This window comes from Hetaerina americana, unplaced genomic scaffold (genome assembly GCF_022747635.1).
Source record: "Hetaerina americana unplaced genomic scaffold, ioHetAmer1.1.p SCAF_5, whole genome shotgun sequence".
Lineage (NCBI taxonomy): Eukaryota > Metazoa > Arthropoda > Insecta > Odonata > Calopterygidae > Hetaerina > Hetaerina americana.
The window spans coordinates 86,142,519-86,160,949 of NW_027287095.1; the positions used below are offsets into that span (position 1 = coordinate 86,142,519).

Consider the following 18,431-nt stretch of genomic DNA (forward strand, 5'->3'; position numbering starts at 1 on the left):
GGGATGTAAAAAAGCTATTTTCCATTGGAGGCGAAACATGTACATAAGTGTTACAGGCCAATCCTACGAGAGAGCCCTCCCTGTTTACCACTCTGGCATTGTGGGTTCTTCCCACAAACACAAAATGCATGAAATGTCAAATTGCAAACAACCAACATTTTGGTAATGCATCGGATGAGTTTAGAGATTCTGAAACAAATATACTATTAATGTTTTTTGCTTGTTAAATAATTCAATCCCACTGCTGTTGTAAACCCAGTGGTTTATTTGAATTATAGGTTTAATAATTATTTGCAGGTAAACTAAAAGTATGTTCATGAAAACTATTATGAAATAAATTTAACAAAAACATCCAACTGAAAAAGTGGACCAATGTACATTGCCATATTAACTGAAATTCAAAGTTGAAGACATTTCCTGAAGTAGTGGAGCTCATTTAGTCACAGCGGCAAAAAGGTAAAATAAATTTTTGAAACAAACAGAGTATAATGAGGAAAAAACTATGACAGTATACAATAAACTAAAATTGAATAAATATTCTAGCATTATTAGTACACTGCAGTGCAATGTCAGGGGCATAAGAAGATTTTCAGGAAGATGGGAATTTCGTAATCCAATAATTGGTTAATAATAATAATCAATCAATAATAATACATACATAATCCAAATTAATTCCCTAAAAGCAAAAAAAAATTATTTTTAGGCTTGAGATAATATTTAATCTTATAAATGTTGTCGCCGTCTGGTTCTGCCATGTATGTTATCTAGCCATTGCGCAATGGTCACATAGCACCAGCTGCAACTCTGCTGTGTGAACCTTTGCCAAAGAAGCAGTCTTCAGCATGTATCTGACTTTGAAAGACCCACTCCACTTTGGTGCCTGTGACCAACCTGCTAGCCAGATGCTTAGGAACTTTCAGTCTTACCTCTAGTCACATGTTTACATCATAAAAGCTGTTGGGTAGACCCAAGTCTTCCACAACATTTGTTCCAGCTCTAACCAGAGGTATCCCCACTCCACAATGCCTGTATGTGCATTGATGCTCAAGAGGAAGATGCTGCCCTCAGGTTTCATTGGTGTATTAACAGACACCCACTTCTTGCACCTGTACTTTGACCCCAAGGCCTAGTTTTTGCAGTCATCGAAAATTGTGTCCTGTCTCTAGTTGCCACAATGGTGTTGTGTGTGTTTTCTGCTTTACCCTGTCACCCATAAAACTCTTTAGGGGCACCATATTTGCCTTGATGGTCATCACCTTGCTGCATTCCATCTGCATCTCCTCATCAAGCATTTCCTGAATGTAGACCCTTTAATGGAAGTTCAAACTGCTTGTGCATCTCGCATATTACCATCTTTCCTTTTGTGGTCAGCTTGGGTTTCTTTTTTAGAACTGTATTCATTTTAAACACAAAATTCCATGTTGATCCCATGTCTGACTGGCAGGCAAAAGACTCACTCACCAGACAGTCATCTCTTCCTTAGCCTTGAAGTTCTTCGGTTCCCTCCATGCATAGAAACTGCTCACTCGCAGACCCACCAACAGCCACAAGGGGTTTGTCTTGGTGATTTGCACCTCATCTATTTCCCTTGCACGAAAGACTCAGATTCCTTGGCAGGTATTCTTCCATGCAGCAGTTTCTTCTGAGTCAGGTTTGCCTTTAAGGCAGTGTTGTCTTTTGTCTTCCTGCTTTACTCGTCCATTGCATTGTACTCCACCATCACACTGCTGCTTCTTGTCCTGTGCCCATGACTTTCCTGTAGTGAGACACAAGATTCTTAATCTTTGTATGACTCAAGGCATGAAACATTATCATCACCATCCCCATTGGCCATGTAGAGGTTAAAGAACATAACTGGTCCATGTTTTCAGCATCCTCTTTCTCCTTGTTATTAACTAGAATATTGATTGTTTTGTCCTATCAATTTGGACCTCAATGTCTGCAATCTGATTAAAAGAGTCTAAAATTGTTTACTAGATATCTTTTTTTTACTCTGCATAAGACAGAGTCATAATTGTAAAGGGCATTAATGCTCTTATGGATTACAAAATAGCAACATGTACAATGAATAAGGTAGTAGCAGTTATTTGGGGGTTGACCGACAGCTGAGGTCAGAGGTGTACCATTAGGGATAGGTAGAGTAGGATATTCAGGAAATGGAGGATTGGTGGAGAGAAACCTGGCCTTGCCATTAGCCTACTCTTAATGGAAGGCACTATGGGGTCTCATATGCAAACGTCCCATCCAGCAGATGGGACATTAAACACCACTTGAAGCACTCTTCACAAAGCACTGCAAGGAATGACATTGCTGAAAAATTCTGACACCTTTGGGATTTTAACTCAGATCCTATGGGTGAGAGCGAGTACATTAGCCGCAGCAGCATCCAGATCCTCAATGTTGAATAAAATATTCTGAGAAACATACTTTATGGTCTCCTTTGTCATCACAAATTTGTTTGTTAAATGTCCGCCAGACCTTACCAATGCATCAGTGAGGTTGCATTTTGATTAATGTCCCACCAGTTGTATTATTTTAGGATCAACAAATTTTCTCTTCTGTTCAAATGTCTTTACTTTTTTATGATTAAAGGTATTTATTTCTGCATTTTATGGTAATGGAAACCCAAAATTAGGAAAAGCTCCTCTTTGGAGTGGGATGACAACAGGAAAAGAGAATACCAAGTGGTGGCAGCGAAGGCAGAACAAATATCTTGACATATATGACATTCAATGGAAAAATTACACAGGGTTCTGATCCACATTCCTTCTTTTTACCTGAAGTATTTGCAAATATCTTGGTTGAGAACTAAATATTTGCCTGAAAATGTATGGGAGTATGGCTTTCAAGGTGACCAGCAGAGTGCTGTTTTTTAGGTGTAAATAATGTAGTGAAGCTAGAAGTCATTACATACACAAAAGAAATATGTTAAATGCAGCTCAAATTAAAGATTGGAAAGGAAGAGATTGTTTTAAATTGAAACAAAGACCTGTAAATAAGTAGATAAGTGTTACAAGTTAAAAGTGAATGCTATCACCTTTTAAATTTTTCAGGACAATACTAAACAATTGTATTCTGTGGGAATTTAATTCTTTGGATTTACATTGACTGAAAATTAGTTCCTTATCTCAAATAATTAATGTAGTTATACTACTTTATTATGTAAAATATTTATTTTGGCATATTGGCCTTTTTCAATTGAATGAAATTAGTCCTAGGCAAACATAACAGTTTCAGGTTTAATTTTGTGGAATTCCTTCATAATGAGGGTAAAAAAGAAACTACACTTGCACCACAAAGATTTAATATTTCACGACCATGGTTTCCATGCTGCACATCATCATGAGGTAACATGCATTGACATATAGAGTCTGGCTCCAAGAGGGTAGTAAGGGAGAGGAGAGGGGGGGGGTAAGGTAGGGGTAGTAAGGGAGAGGGGATAAGTTGAGTGCAGGTGTAGTAACTTATTAGTGGACTAAGGGAGGGGATGTATTGGAAGGTTATTGGCTCAAATTTGGGAAAGTTTATATTAATTAAGTGATCATTAAATGAAGAACACAATGTAACACTCCACTGTTCTTAGAAATAGCGGTGGAAAAATAAACATTTAATTATGGGGGATGTTTGTCTGCAATGGTTTGACCTTTATTAAGGGATGGTCGATGATCATCACTGCCTTGGTGGGGGTGGGGTTGGTGCAAAAAGATATTGGAGTCTTAAAGAATTTTCGGAGGGGGGGAACAGGAGAGGTACTAGGCAAGGTTTCATAGGCCTAGGCAAGGTAAAATTTTTATAATTAAAGCTAAATTTTAGGAACGTATAGTGTTGAGGAAATAATACCTTCAATGTATCTGAGTCCACAGTTCAAATAATGGCATTATAACTGGGGAGTGGAATTTCTTTTTAATAGAATTTAACGTGGTGTTGGGTAATCTATTGTAATTTACCATGGCAAACATTTTATTTAATTTTTCTTTTGATTCTTCCTTTATTTCCATATATGTTTTAGTCTTCAATATATTATTTAATTTCATTAATTTTGATCAGCACTATCATTAGTTGAAACTGCTGTTGAAAATTTGATAGTTAGAAAGCTCTCTTAAGCTCTTAATTAATATATGTATCTTTGATATTTGGTGACATCAGAGTTGTACAATTATTTTTTGTATTTGTTCCTAAAATATCATCACCAAAAAAATGGAGTTTTTATTTAAAGTTGATGGACATTTTTTTACAATCTCAATTTTGCCGAAACCTCAATGCATTACTTAAAATGGTTACTATTAGCTGACAAGATTTATAGAATATCGCATGTCACTTTCAATAATGTACACTCATTTTATTTTATCTTTAATTTAATATCATAGCATGTGGCTACAATCATTTTCCTCGTCATTCCAGAAATTCGTTAGCAAAAATCTGAAGGAATAATAATGTAGGATGGAGGTATTATAAGTTAATGAAGTGGTCATTATGACATTTTGTTTGTAAATAAATCTGATGTGACGAGCACATTTCCTGTATGATTTTCCTTTACTCAGCCAGATATTGTGTAACTAATTGATAGTAACATGCTGCATTGGTGAGATCCATTCAAAATTTTTCATTATGCCTTTACAAGGCACAGTAAAGGAAATATCTTAAAATCATTTCATCTTACAGTTTATTCTTGAATTTTTGTTATCTTATAGAAGTCTTTTCTGCCTGGGTGGCTCGAATTTGGCATTCTTTCCTGTCTCGGAAAATGGAGCCATGTTGTCAATGGGGTTTCTACTATGAACAAATTAAATAAATGAAAGGACTAACTTTGTAGTTCCACACGAACTACAAAGTTAGTCCTTTCATTTATTTATAATGAATCGGTTCCATAAAGTTACGCCAGAAACCATCAATTATATGAACAAATTAATAATTGAAAAAAAATACGAATAATCCAAGTCTGAATTATGTCTATTGATATTTCTCTTGAGATATGTTAAATGTTGAAAATAGGGGAAAAATAATGTATGAGGGTCATTGAATAAGTAAAAAGACAAATGCTCTCATTTTAAAACTATTCTATGAATCTTAACCATATTTTCAGGGTTGCTAGTTGGCAACTGTTGGATGCCCTCTGATTAACTGTTTGATTATTTAATCTCAACATAACCTCAAAATATTCAAGTCCACCATGGCAAGTCCACTAGAAGATGGCACCGGGAGAGCTGGTGTGTTTCCTATCCATACTCAGTCTCTTAGTTTCAGGACGGTAGTGAAGGATCTAGACATCATGGCAAGTTACTATTCTTTCAAAAAAAGTATCTCATTCAATCAAATTTTGTTGCTTTTAAGTCTTGGCTAATAGAAAGTCTCAATTCTTTATGAGCATCAGTAAGCTGCCTGGGCACCCATCTGGCACACATTTTTCTGTGCTCTAAATGGTTTTGAATGATACTATGAACAGTGCCAATGCTTACTCGAACTTCCTCATCCATTATTTCAACAGCAATTCTTCTGTCATTGCAAATAACTCCATCGATCCTCGATTTCAACTAAGGACAAGAAACTTCAACTGGGCATCCACTTCAAGGTTCATCATCCACACTTGTTTGGCCACTTTTAAACCAATCAACCCACTTGTAAACATTCACACATTTCATTTAACTTTTCCCTTATTGTATCAACATTCTTGAAAGTATTTCATTTGGGTTTACGCCTGCAATTAAAAATCTAATGGCAAAGCACTGCTCTTCATTAGTGAGATCTTCTAGTGGACTTGCCATTTTGAACTGAAGATCTTGAGGTTATATTCACATAAAATAATCAAACAGCTGATTAGGGCTCATCTCAAGATTGTCAACTGACTCCCCTGGAAACTTGATGAAGAATCATTGAATAGTTTTATAATGAGAGCATTTGTCTCTGAACTTACTGAATGGCCTTCATAATGTTAAAATGTCTAAGGTATCAATGAAAATATGCTTAGATCCATTACGATGAAAGAATAACAGAAGTTAATTTTCACACCTAATTTTCGTTGACCATGTTTTCAATGACAGTATGCCATTATCAAGGTAAAAGGTCAGGGAGATAGTGCTAATTGGCCCTTACTGGATTCCTTGCACTTAGCCTCCACACTTGAGTTAGCTCTCTGTGTGGTCCTCACATTTGTAGGAACCTCCAGTTTGTCCAGTGGACTGAGCACATTCATCATGCCTCCTGTTTGAGTTGGCGGCCACAGTTCCAATGGGTTTCCCATGAGAAAGGAATGTTTCCATACACCATACCTTTCCTTGTCACTGTCATGAGTTTTGAGCCTCAGTCCACTCCTATGCAGGTCTTCAAAACCCCTGACCACAGGAATGGCCTGGCAGGACTAATGTGGCCCCTTAGGATCCCTCCACCATGGTTAACCCTTCTTTCCAAATTCTTATGAAGTAACTTTGCTGGAGTAAGTGTCCAGGTTTTGTTTGGAGGCTTATTTGTGCAGCCTAACCAGGATTTTTTTTCACTGGCCACTTGATTGTATTCTTAGGTGGAATCCTGACATTGAGATGATGCATGTGTTGGATACTCTGATCCTGCTATTGAACGGTAGATGAAACATGCAAGTTTTGTTACATATCCTGACTCACCAAGCCCCCATAGCTATAAAGGACCAACCAGTACACAGGTTTACCTTCTCCTCAAATGAAAAGTGAATCTAGAGAGGGCTCATTTCTAGTAAAATATAAGTTTATTTTGCCTTCTCCTGTAAATTTAATGTAGTGTGTGTGAAAAACATTTTGTTCAAACTGTATTTCTGCTTTAGTCGAATTATTTGAGAAGAAATTGCAATATTCAAAAGTACATCATTTCATACTTGATAAAACCGAATTGATATGATGAAAAAGGACCCTCTTTCCTTCTTTTTTTAAGATCATTTAATTTCAGCCTAACTCTCAATTCCACTAATGGAGTGTAGCATTATGTTGCGGGTTGTTTGAGTTAGGCGGCCTACCCAAGGATTGAGGAAGGGATCACAAAGTGGTATATTTCCATCATGTTTTAATTTTTCTTCAAATTTTTAATTAAAATCAAAATGTGATCGGAAAAATGATAAAAAGTTTGATAATCCTTTACTAAAAATCAAAAAGAATACCACGTTTTATCAGAGCTTTCATCAGAAACAGCAGATGTTCACTAAATACAGGAACATTAATCAGTGTGCCTGCACTCTAGAAAAGTGGGGATAAGGAAAGTGAAGCTCTTGAGGTCCAAGGATGGAATATCAAAGGACCCATGAGAAAAATTGAATTTCTTACAAGTTACATATCTCTCCACAAATGCGGTTTTGATTTCTCAATTTGATGCACTGTTTATTTCATAGGAATGTTTGAAGTTCGTGTGGAACTACAAAGTTAGTTCTTTCATTTATTTATAACCATCCAAGTCTCAAATGTATAACAAAGCACATTTTCAAAAGTCTGGTGTACTAATGCCCTTTACAATATGAATTGAATACCTTTCACTATAGCTATTAAAAACTCGGTCAAGTGATTGTTTCCAGATGACAAAAAAGGCCCCCAACAATAACTTTTGTATCATTCGAAACACAAGTTAGCAATGATTTTCCGGCCAATCATAACAAATGTTTGCATAAATTGAAGGAAAAATATCACTGTCAGAAGCTTATTGTTTGACCAGCTCTTTACTCCATGTGTTCTGTATCTCCCCCTTAACTCTCTTTTAGTGGCAATTTGGAATTGTTTTCTTCTGATATCTCACTTTTGTGGACGTGGCAAATAAATGAGGTACTCTATACAAATTATAGTTAGCATGTAATTAATTATGGATTGTGTTCTCCTACAATATGCAGAAATTGCTGAGAAAGCCATTCTCGATTATTGTTCAACTAAATTTTCATAATAATATTTAAGTTTTGCTGCATATTTTTCATTAATACCGATAAGAATCCTGGGAATAAGAGCAGTTTGGACATTTGTACCAAATGCAGGGAAAATTTGGAAGTAATAGATTTTGTAGGAAGGGATATTGTTACAAAATCTATGGATATTCTCTAATTTGAGTCGTGGTGACTAACATGTATAGCTGACTTCACATTGGCAATAAGCCAACCAGGTTTGTGTACATTCATTGCGGGATGAGAGAATTACTATCCAGAGAAATCCAGTGGTTGAACCTTATCATTTCATATATGATGAGATCATAGGTTTTTTCGTTGTAAACAGGGCTTAGTGTAAACTAGAACATTATATTTAAACATATTGTGATCCTAATACGTGAGTTTTCATATCCATTGATGGTTTAGTTTTCATTGGTGTCACAACTCACTTGTTATCATTAAGTCTTTCAATTTGGTTTCCTACTATGGTCATCAAATGTGACCTTGGGTCCTTTTCATATAATGCCTTCATAAAAGAAGATTATTTACTGCTTGTTACATATTTCTGTCCTGCCCTGCTCTTCTTGATTTCTATCTCAACTACACTTAATCGTTTTAAGTGGTGTATATTATTTCAGTACTGCCTAACACTCTGGGTGTTTGCTTTAATGTTTCCTGGAAAAGTGGGGCTCTCTTGACTGGGATAACTTAGTGTATGAAAATTTTATTGAACAGAAAAATGTAGCACTTTGCTAATTATGGTAATATTACCAACCCCTGCGGTAATCAAGCCAATGATATTTTGATTGGTTGGGATACTGCTCGCCTCCTACTAAACTTTTTGATGTGTGAAATTCATACATTAGCAGGGTGAAAAGGGTGGACCATTTCCTTTTCCTCTACCTACACCTTCCCAGGAAGAACTAATAGCACCTGAAAGCTCTCATGGCTTTTTGAAGATGGACAAGGTGTCATCAGCTGCATCAATCTTAGTTGAACCCTCAGATCAATAGCCCAATGCCATTTCATCCCCACTGTATGGTCTCAAAAGCCAAATTTACATTTTTGGCATCTTGTAGAATATGTCAAATAGGGATGTTTAGTCCTTGTTTCTTGTAGACTGGTGGTTAAATATGAAGTTTTAAGTTCAGGAAATCCACCTTTCTAGATAGCTTAGATGTAATGCCTCAATTTCATTTCCCGTTGTATCTTTTTTAGGTTTAATCATCCACCAAATCAGAATAAGTCCGTAGAATTTTTGTTGTCTGTGAAATGGTCTCAACTCTTCCTTCCTCCCAAATTTATGCCCAACTCACTCTCTCTCTCTCTCTCTCTCCTTCCCCCATTAACCCAGACGTGTCACCCTCCTGCGTTTGTATGTATGTACATGTGTGTGTGTGTGTCCGCATTGCTTGCGTGTTATCCTGCAGGTGGCCACGCATGGGGGCTCTGTCCGCACCAGGGCAGAGTCGATGGAGCGTCTCCAGCAGCTGCAGCAGCAAACTCAGCAGCAACAAGGGGGAAGCGGCGGCAGTGGAGGGGCGGCAGCAGGTGCCGGGGGAGGCAGCCGTGCCGTGGAAAACACGTACAGCTTCGTATGACCCTCGAACAAGCCTCCATTCCGGGCATCTGAGCTGCCTGGTCAAGAGTGAACAGGAGCATCACACATGAAATGGGATTTGTGCTGTGAACGGTGCACTCATATGCATACCTTGCTCTGGTATCCACTGAATTTGGGGCACTAAAAAGTGTTTTGCTAATTGGTGAGGATGTTGTTCTTTATTTTTTAATTCTCCAAAAGCTTTCTTTGGTAAAGGATTAAAGAAATGAATAGGAAGTACTGCAATGTCCATGTTTTTACGAGACAAAACTGAAAAGATGGGAAACATTCAATATTTTAGGATGTTCAAAAGCTGCCCTATCTTATTTACTCGAATAACAGAGCATGTGATTTTCGACAGGGAATTTCTCTGATTGTGCAGTGTTGAATAGTGTGCTGCAAAGAGTCATAAGTTTACATGAAATTCATGGACGCCAAAAAATAAATTAACCCACTATGGTAAATCAGAAGGGACCAGAAATGTAGCTTGCTTTGAGGTACTATTTATCAATTTTTAAGTTTTAAGGCTGTTTTACATCAATGCTAGTCAATGTCTTAGCCAACATTAAAAACAAATATATACAAATGCACACTTGTACACTTACATGTATATATGTATACATATATATATATATATATATATATATATATATATATATATATATATATATATATATATAAATAGAAATATATTAAGAAAGGTTTATAGTATATATACTCTCAGAGAGGGTGAAAAAGAAAATTTATTATTATTGGCCGATAGTGTATCCATACAATGTGGTGTTATAATATTATCTTTGGCCAGGTATGCCAAATGTCTTTATCTTCCTTAATTATATCTTATGGTTTTAATTTGATGAGATATGGCCATCGCTAACCTAACCCAAAATTGAATGATTCAATGGGATGTATAGTCCTATGTTTGCACATGTTGTCGCTGGTGATATGGTCGTTTTTTATGATGCAATTCTCCTTTTCCCCCTTCTGTCGTATCCATAATTTTTTTCTCCACGCGTATGTGATACCACCCCTGGCCAATGGGCACAATGTTGTTGAGACTGATTGCAAAAGAGAGGGTGATTGACAAGGCATAAAGGCTGATAGGCATCTGCTTCCCCTGCTCAGATCCACCCCCACGTGGCAGGCTTGAAATAAAATCCTTCTTGTGTTTGTTTTTTTTTAAAGTCATTAGTACTAAAAGATTTCAAAAGCATCACTCCAGATAGACAGCTTCAGTACTGTCATTACTCCAGCTAATGTTTCATGTGTGTTTTGGGCAATGGTGTTCATCCATCTCTCTGTTTACCCCTTTACCTCCGTGAGGATCTCTTCATAAGTCCCTCTGTGAGATACTCACAAAGTACTACTAAAGTAATTAGGTGGGATGTTCCCTAAATAATGACTTTTTTAAATAATTCGACTAAGTTCAGTAGCGGGAGTTCTGTTGATCCATCCACAGTGAGATCAGAGTTACATATAGATACTTTTTTTTTAATGGTCAGATGTTATTGAAAAGTGTATTTTCAGTATAATTTTACTGTAGTGTACTCGGTTCTTTTGAATTTTATGTTAAATCAGGAGCTGTCTTATCATCACCTTGTTGTTTTAACATAGAGCTCAAGGTGTCCGCAAGATGTTAACCCTGATTCAATCTAAGATGAAATAAGATTAGAAGCACCTTATCAATGTGATTCTTCCAGCAACAATTTTTGGAATCATTTACAATGTCGTTTAAGCCAGTCCAAAGCGGATGAAGAACAGTGTATGAAATAGGCAACTTACTACAGTCTATATCCTTGAAACATGAACAGTTTGTGATTCTTTGGCTACATTGGTAATGGTAGAAATGTGAAATGTCAGAGTGTGTTAAATTCCAGGATCTAACTGTTAGTGTACAAAATATGCACAGAAGCATGTATGAGGGGAAGAAGAGGAGGTTTTAAAAATGAGAAGGTAGAAAATTAAGGGTGCATTATGGATGGTAATAAGAATATTTTCACATGTGACACCGTGGGTGTGTATTATAATCAGAAAATTACCAAGTACTCTTCTATTAATGATAGGTCTCTGAAATGTTTTCATTCCCAATTGCAAAATTGAAGGGATTGGAAGTTAAGAAAATCTTAGCTTTAATACAGTGACTTCGTAAGGATGTCGCAACAATCTTTACTAATTCACCATTTAAATTCTTTTGGAACCCATCAGTGAAGGAACACTCTGGTGTGCATCTGTTCTCAGAATTGAAACGTTAAAAAAATTCTAAATTGCACTCTTCTTCCAACTTTGAATCATTGGCTTCCAAGACTCTTGGTAGTTTGTTAGAGACGGAAAGAGTATCCTGATGCCAAACTAACATTTTAAATTAATAATATATCCCTAACCCATAGAGCTAAACATTAGAGCATCCAAAATTCATACGTATGTCCAAGGCAAAATATTTATGGCAGTTTTATTTAAATTCTGCCTTAATTATTTTGGCTACAATAGATCATAATTTGAGGCAAGTGATGACATAAGATGCCTGTTTCGTAATGAAAGAGTCCTCATGTCAAAGCAAGTTTTTCTGATAGATGATTAATGTAACAGAATGCATTTCAGAACTAAATACTGGAACCAATGCAACAGAATCTCTGAAAAGAAGCAAGGTTTACAAAACTGGACGAGTTCTGTGTTTTAGCCAACCCAACAAACCACAGTTATCAACCTGAAGGTTGGTTTGATAGGTGAGAGTAGTTTACCCAATACTAAGCCAAAGGCCTTGTGAACTTCCCACACAAGGGAAGGGAGGCCAGTTCCTTTCCCTGTGTCGCCTCTGGTTTCCCAGGAAGATCTGGTACCTATAAAATCTTACCATTTGGGTGAAAATGAGGGTGCCTGGGAACGTATCAAGGCCATCTGGTCAGTGGCCCATTGTGCTACTCACTGGACTACTACAGCGCCATATTTTGACAATTTTGCACCTAATAAGAATTATCGTTGTAAAACTGAGTTAGTTTCAAGTTCAGATAAATTAATATTTCAACTGTTGGGGACTGAGATATGTAAGATTTGGTATATGATTATGGAGCTCTTTGTGTGAAAGATATTCACAGTTTGTGCTCTTCATAAGCTCAATGTCTCAGTAACAATACCATATGAAAACTCTTACATCCCACTCTCCTCATTCTCCCATAAATTCCATTTTATTTTACTGACAGCTAGTATTCTAGTATTTGAATCCTCAATTATTATAACTTTGTTTACATTAATAATTTCTTATGAAAAAATATTTTTTGAGAGCTGGCAGAAAAAAACATAAATCCAAATTAATTCATCATTCCTTTCTGAAAATATTCTTGTATTTCATCTTGTATTTTTTTGATTTAATAAGAATTTAATTTATTGCATTGGTTTGATGCAGTTTTCTACTTAATTCTTTGATTGAATACACTCTTCATGTATGCATATATTTTATTTTTGACATCTGGCATTATTTGTTCCACATATCTCTCATAACTGGAGTCTTCCTATGTATTTCTTACGGTTCACTTTCCCTTTGAAGAGTGTCGTCATCCACCCATCACATATCAAATTGTATGCAATCTGGTTATTACATCTTCTTTTCAGAGTCGTTAATGGACTTCATCCTTTTGTTACTTTTCATGGTACCTTTTTGTAAGTTAGTCAACATCCATCCATATTATTTTCATTATTCTTTTGTACTACGCAGCATTTCCAAATTTCTCCTTGGTGTTGTTGTAGTTAGTTGGCCATGCCTCACTGCCTTAAAGAAGCATCCTCCAATTGAAGTATATGTTTCATTACTTCCAGGCTTGTTTGCTGACTGATGCTGAATGTCTTCTTCTGTTTGTCTAGCGTTCCTTCCCTCTTTCATCCATCCTTTCTGTCCATTTGGGCTTTCTTTTCATCATTGCTGTTGCTGCTTCCCAATTAACAAACCACTTCGATTTCTTCTAGATTGTGGTCCTTGTTTCTTCTAGATTGTGGTCCTTGTTTTGTCTGCACTGGGTTACGCTTTGCTGTTACCGAAACATTTTCTTTGCTTTTGTTATACGGTAAACTCTCGATTATCTGTGTGATGCACAATGATGCAAGAATGGTGGTAAAACACAGTTAACAAAATTAGGCGGAATATATGGTCATGATATAAACAAATATGTATTTAGAGACTATCTTAGTTCATTCCTTGTGATTAATTCACATATTTTAGCATTGGAAAGAACATTTTTTTTTCCAAGATTATTCGGGTCTCCCACCGGGTCCACGTTCGTAGGGTTGCCGACGTTTCGATGGCCGAGTCGTCCATCGTCTTCAGGGCATGACGATGGACGACTCGGCCATCGAAACGTCGGCAACCCTACGAACGTGGACCCGGTGGGAGACCCGAATAATCTTGGAAAACATTATTCGCCGGGAAAGTACCAGATCATTCAACATTTTTTTTTGTTTCCTGCCATTATTATAAGGATGGAATCATAGTTTTGCAAGAACACAGAAACATCTTCAAGTGAAGAGCAGGATATATTTTCCTCTGGAATCTAAACCAATTTCATAGTCAGGAAAAAAAACAAGTACCTGGCATTGCACAAATAACACGAAAGGATTGTTGATATGGATTCGTGTCCGTCACATGCTACCTATTAAAATAATTAAGTGTAGGTCATTAATGACTAATTTGTTTTTTGGTAAAACTATTTATTTCTTTGTCTTAAAGGAAAATCTGAAATATTCAGAGCTAATGAATGCTAGGGGAAATGATAATAGGAAAGTGCTCATAGTACAAAACTGTTTAAATGCAAACATTAATTATTATTGGTAATCCTTTGTTTTGTGTTATTAAAAACTTTTGTTAAAGCCCATATATTTCAAGCGTGCATTTTTTTTCTAGAATTGTATCAAATATTCAAAGTAATCAGTTATCTAAATGGTTGTAATTTTATTTAAATTTCAAGTTGCTGACAAGAGAGTAGCACGGTTAACCTGCAAAATGGATAATTGAGAGTTAACTGTACTTTGGTGGTTTGTATTCATCACCTTCTCCAAATTTAAAAAGCATTCTTTTCAAATCTTCTTCTTCTCTTTATGTCAACAGTTTTGCCATCAGTAAGGCGCAGGGTAATAATTTATCTCCATCGGTGCGCTCCCTAAGACATTTTTTTTAAATTTAATTTAATATCTCAATGTAGACATTGGGGAGATAGTGTACATGCATGCCTTATTCCTTTCTTTTCTTTGCCTCACCACTTCCAGGTATAACTATAATGGCAGCCTCCTGGTGAGGTTGGTCACTCTTCTCTCATTTTAAGACACTTCTATGGCCTTCAGAATAAGAAATATTTTTTCTAGTCAGCATTATGAAAAACCTTGTCCTTTGTACAAATTGTCGAGAAATAGTGTTTTTCCTTTTTCATTCTCTTCCATAGAATTGTAGTATACATAGGTACACTTTTGTTTTTTTTGCAAGTTCATTCTTAATTTGAAACTATAGATTAAATCCAAAATTTTATCTAACCCTGAATTTTTTGTTGAACCTGGAATCTCTAATCCAAATCCACTGTCATTTTTCTGCATTTTGAACCCCAATTCTTATTTGAATTGAATGTTTTCATGGAATCCAAGTCAATATTATTCTCTGCATGATATCATAAATCCATTAGTTTCATTTTTTTATCCGGTGCAAATTTTAATTTAAATAAGCAGCAAACAAAAGTGTCTTGTGGTTTCATCTAGAAGTTATAATTATATAAATTCTTGAAAGCATAAGACTGTTGATCTCCAGTTGTCACTTTTATTGACTGGATTTTTAGTGATGATTCACATATGATGTACAGTGTAGTATCATACACTAAAATAGATACATTATTACTTAATTGTTGACGGACTCATACTTCATCATTTATAAATAGTAGAATGCTTCTGCTGGCCAGATTTATGAGAATTAAATTTGAAATGTGAGAGGAATGCTGCTGGGTTTAAAGAGATAAAAACAATGTCAAGAATGATTTTAAATTATCTGCATACACATACAAGTCTTAACTCCTATTGAAGTCTAACCATCAGGGGACTTGTTAGTTGTCACTGTTCATCATAAAAATCTCTAATTGTTAATGATGGCATTTATGTCAATATCTTGATTTCAACATATCATAAGTGAATTTACTTTAGATCTAAAGTCTCAGTAGGTAATCCCTTAGTGGAAGAATCGGATACTGAATTTACAATGTCCTTCTCAAATTAAGTTAACATAGTAGCTAGGTTTGCAATGATTTGAAATAATATAATGGAATAGTTTTGTGTTGAGGTGAATACAAATCCTTTTTTTTTTTAGATGTTTCATAGCTGTAGGATATGCGTATAAATTGGATATGCAACCATGAAACAGTTATCAACCCAAAGGTCAGGTTGATAAGTGATGGCAGAGTTCACTCAATACTAAGCTCAATGACGTGTGAAATACACGCATCAGGGTAGGAGGGTCATCATGCTTTAGTAAATGCCTTGCCATATTAGTTTTGGCTGATTCATTTAGATGTTGATAGTAACAAATGTGGAAGGAATTACACTCCATGGTAGCTGAGTCACATTTGCCCGGGTGAAATGTAAAGAGGAAGCCTCACTACCTTGCTTGTGGATTCAATGATTACATGAAAGGGTTGGATCAAATCTCAGATCCATGAATTAGGTCGGATTGGGACGAATTTTGGTTCTATCAATCGTATTTTTCAGTTGGTTGTCATAGTTAATTTGTATGGCATCATTAAATTTCTGTACAACATTTTTATCAAGTTTGGATGCTGCATCATTGATTCTGGGACCTTTTTATGTGACGAGTCCACAGCTGTTGCATCAATTTCCTACCTCACAATAGTTTCACCTTGCCCCTCCTTATGCATGAGCATAACTTCTTCAAATGTTCATGATGACTTAATGGTTCTGCATTCAGTAGTTGCTATGTCTAGTGAAGATTTTCTACAATTGCTACAAATTTTACGTTTATGACTAAAAATGATTTATGATGCTCTGTTTTGTTCAAGTACCAACAGTTATTTTTATGTCACTGTTGGTTAAATTCTGTTATAAAGAGTATGTGAAGTATAATATTAGCTTATGTGGTTGGTCAACAGCTTTAACTCCACTAAGAAATCCACGATTGAAAATTATTCACACTTGAGTATATTTTTCATCTTTTTGTTATTTGATTAGATTTCTTCCACTTCATTGAGTCTACAAAGTCTCCCTCCGTGAGGCCTGCTACTTTGTAGTAGTTGTGGTTTTCATGGGAGGCGACTGGCACTTAAGGTCATTTGCACCATTAGGGATGGATGAGAAAGGAAGGGTGGAGAGAAAGCCGGTGTTGGCATTAGTCTACTCTTGTCGAAAGGCACCAAGGGGTCCGCAGTTTAATGTCCCATCCGACGGACGTCGTACTCACTCAAAGTGCTCTCCACAAAGCACCTCAAGTAGGGATCGGGATATCACTGAAAAATATTTGTTGTCTTCAGGATTTGAACCCGGGCCCTCTCGGACCAGCCCAATCCCCATGCTACTTAATATAGTACCTCTAATTAGACATGTTATTTTCATATTATTTTTTCAAATTGATCTTTGTTAATTTAAAAATTTCCTCCATTTGTGGTTATCTGTTTTTTATTTCTTTTTCCTACTGAAATCTTGGTCTTCTAAACTCATTTTTATAAGGTGAGATGATTGATTCATTTAGCTGTACAATTCAAATAATTCAAAGATCATAGCAAATAAAGTCAGAGCCACTCTACGTATTTGAAATTAATGTATAAAAAGAAAAGCAACAACCAACAATTAATAATTGATACATTACACCACAATTCTCATAATCAGGAACGTACTACACTGACTCATTAAATTACATTGCATTAATATTTGCCTCAGTCAGTGTTTAATAAAAATTAAAATATGAAATTCCTTTTTAGCTTTTGAAAGTAACAAATAATATTATATTTTCCAAAAATAAGAATATATACCCATGCAGACCGTATTCAAAAACTTGAAATCCAAAATTGAACTATTGAGTCTGCATAAAATCCTTTTATTCTCAGTGTTTCATTTTAATGCTCGCTTGTTGAACATTTTAGCTTTCAATCACTTAGTGTCTAATCCTACATTTGCAGTTTCATATTTCTGACTTAATTAGTAGCTTTCTTTTGCATGAAACAGTTCATCTGTCAATGTTCATTAATGAATGAGAAGTTGAAATTTAATCTAGCCTTGCTCTTATTTGCATTTTTGTGAGCACGAGGAAGGCCTTAAAATGTAAGGGCTTATCCCAGCATTGATTTAGGTGTAAACTTGAATTTCAAGAAGTGTCATAACAATAAATTTATCGAAATTAATTTTTGATAGCACCATTTACATAGCCTTTGGTGCAAATAGATCTTTCGTAAGCCAATTTGTTGATTTTAATTAATTATCAAATTATGGCATCCAAACCTAAGAATATCATAATTTAACAGAATCATTTTTCAAATACTTTAGAAAAATTTCGCCGAATCAGATAGCTCTACAGAATTTCCCTGCAATGAACAATTTATGCATGTAGTTGGTATGGCTGGGCCAGGAAATACAGTACATATTTGACAGTGGTCTTAAAAAGATGCATGCTCTCCATTTAGAATAAGCCTGTGAGCTCTGCTCCATTTCATTTACCTTAATTTAACTCTCACTCCAAAGTGATTTGTATTAATTTCAATGGAAGAGGTAATTCATCCATAATGATGAGTGAAAGTTATTGTTAGCCATTCCATCCTCCCCTGACCAAGAAGCGTGGAAAATGATGTAAATTTTTTTCATATTCTTCCTTGGGAATGTAGCATTGAGTGCCATATATACATGATAGGTAATCATGTAAAAGTGGTAAAATACGGGGATTGGGATTGTGCAGTGGCTAATGTTCTGGCTTCCCAACCCAAGGGCCTGGGTTCGAATCCCACA

The 18,431-nt window shown here is 35.8% G+C and overlaps 1 protein-coding gene across 1 annotated transcript in view; it reads left to right on the top strand.

The window, feature by feature from the left end:
• Nucleotides 1-18,431, top strand: part of Lnk (SH2B adapter-like protein Lnk) — a 43,189-nt gene that overhangs the window by 17,233 nt on the left and 7,525 nt on the right. The window contains exon 7 of the mRNA XM_071591647.1: nucleotides 9,295-9,627. Coding sequence (XP_071447748.1) covers nucleotides 9,295-9,465 — 171 coding nt within the window. The 3' untranslated portion in view covers nucleotides 9,466-9,627. The remainder of the gene's footprint in view (nucleotides 1-9,294; nucleotides 9,628-18,431) is intronic.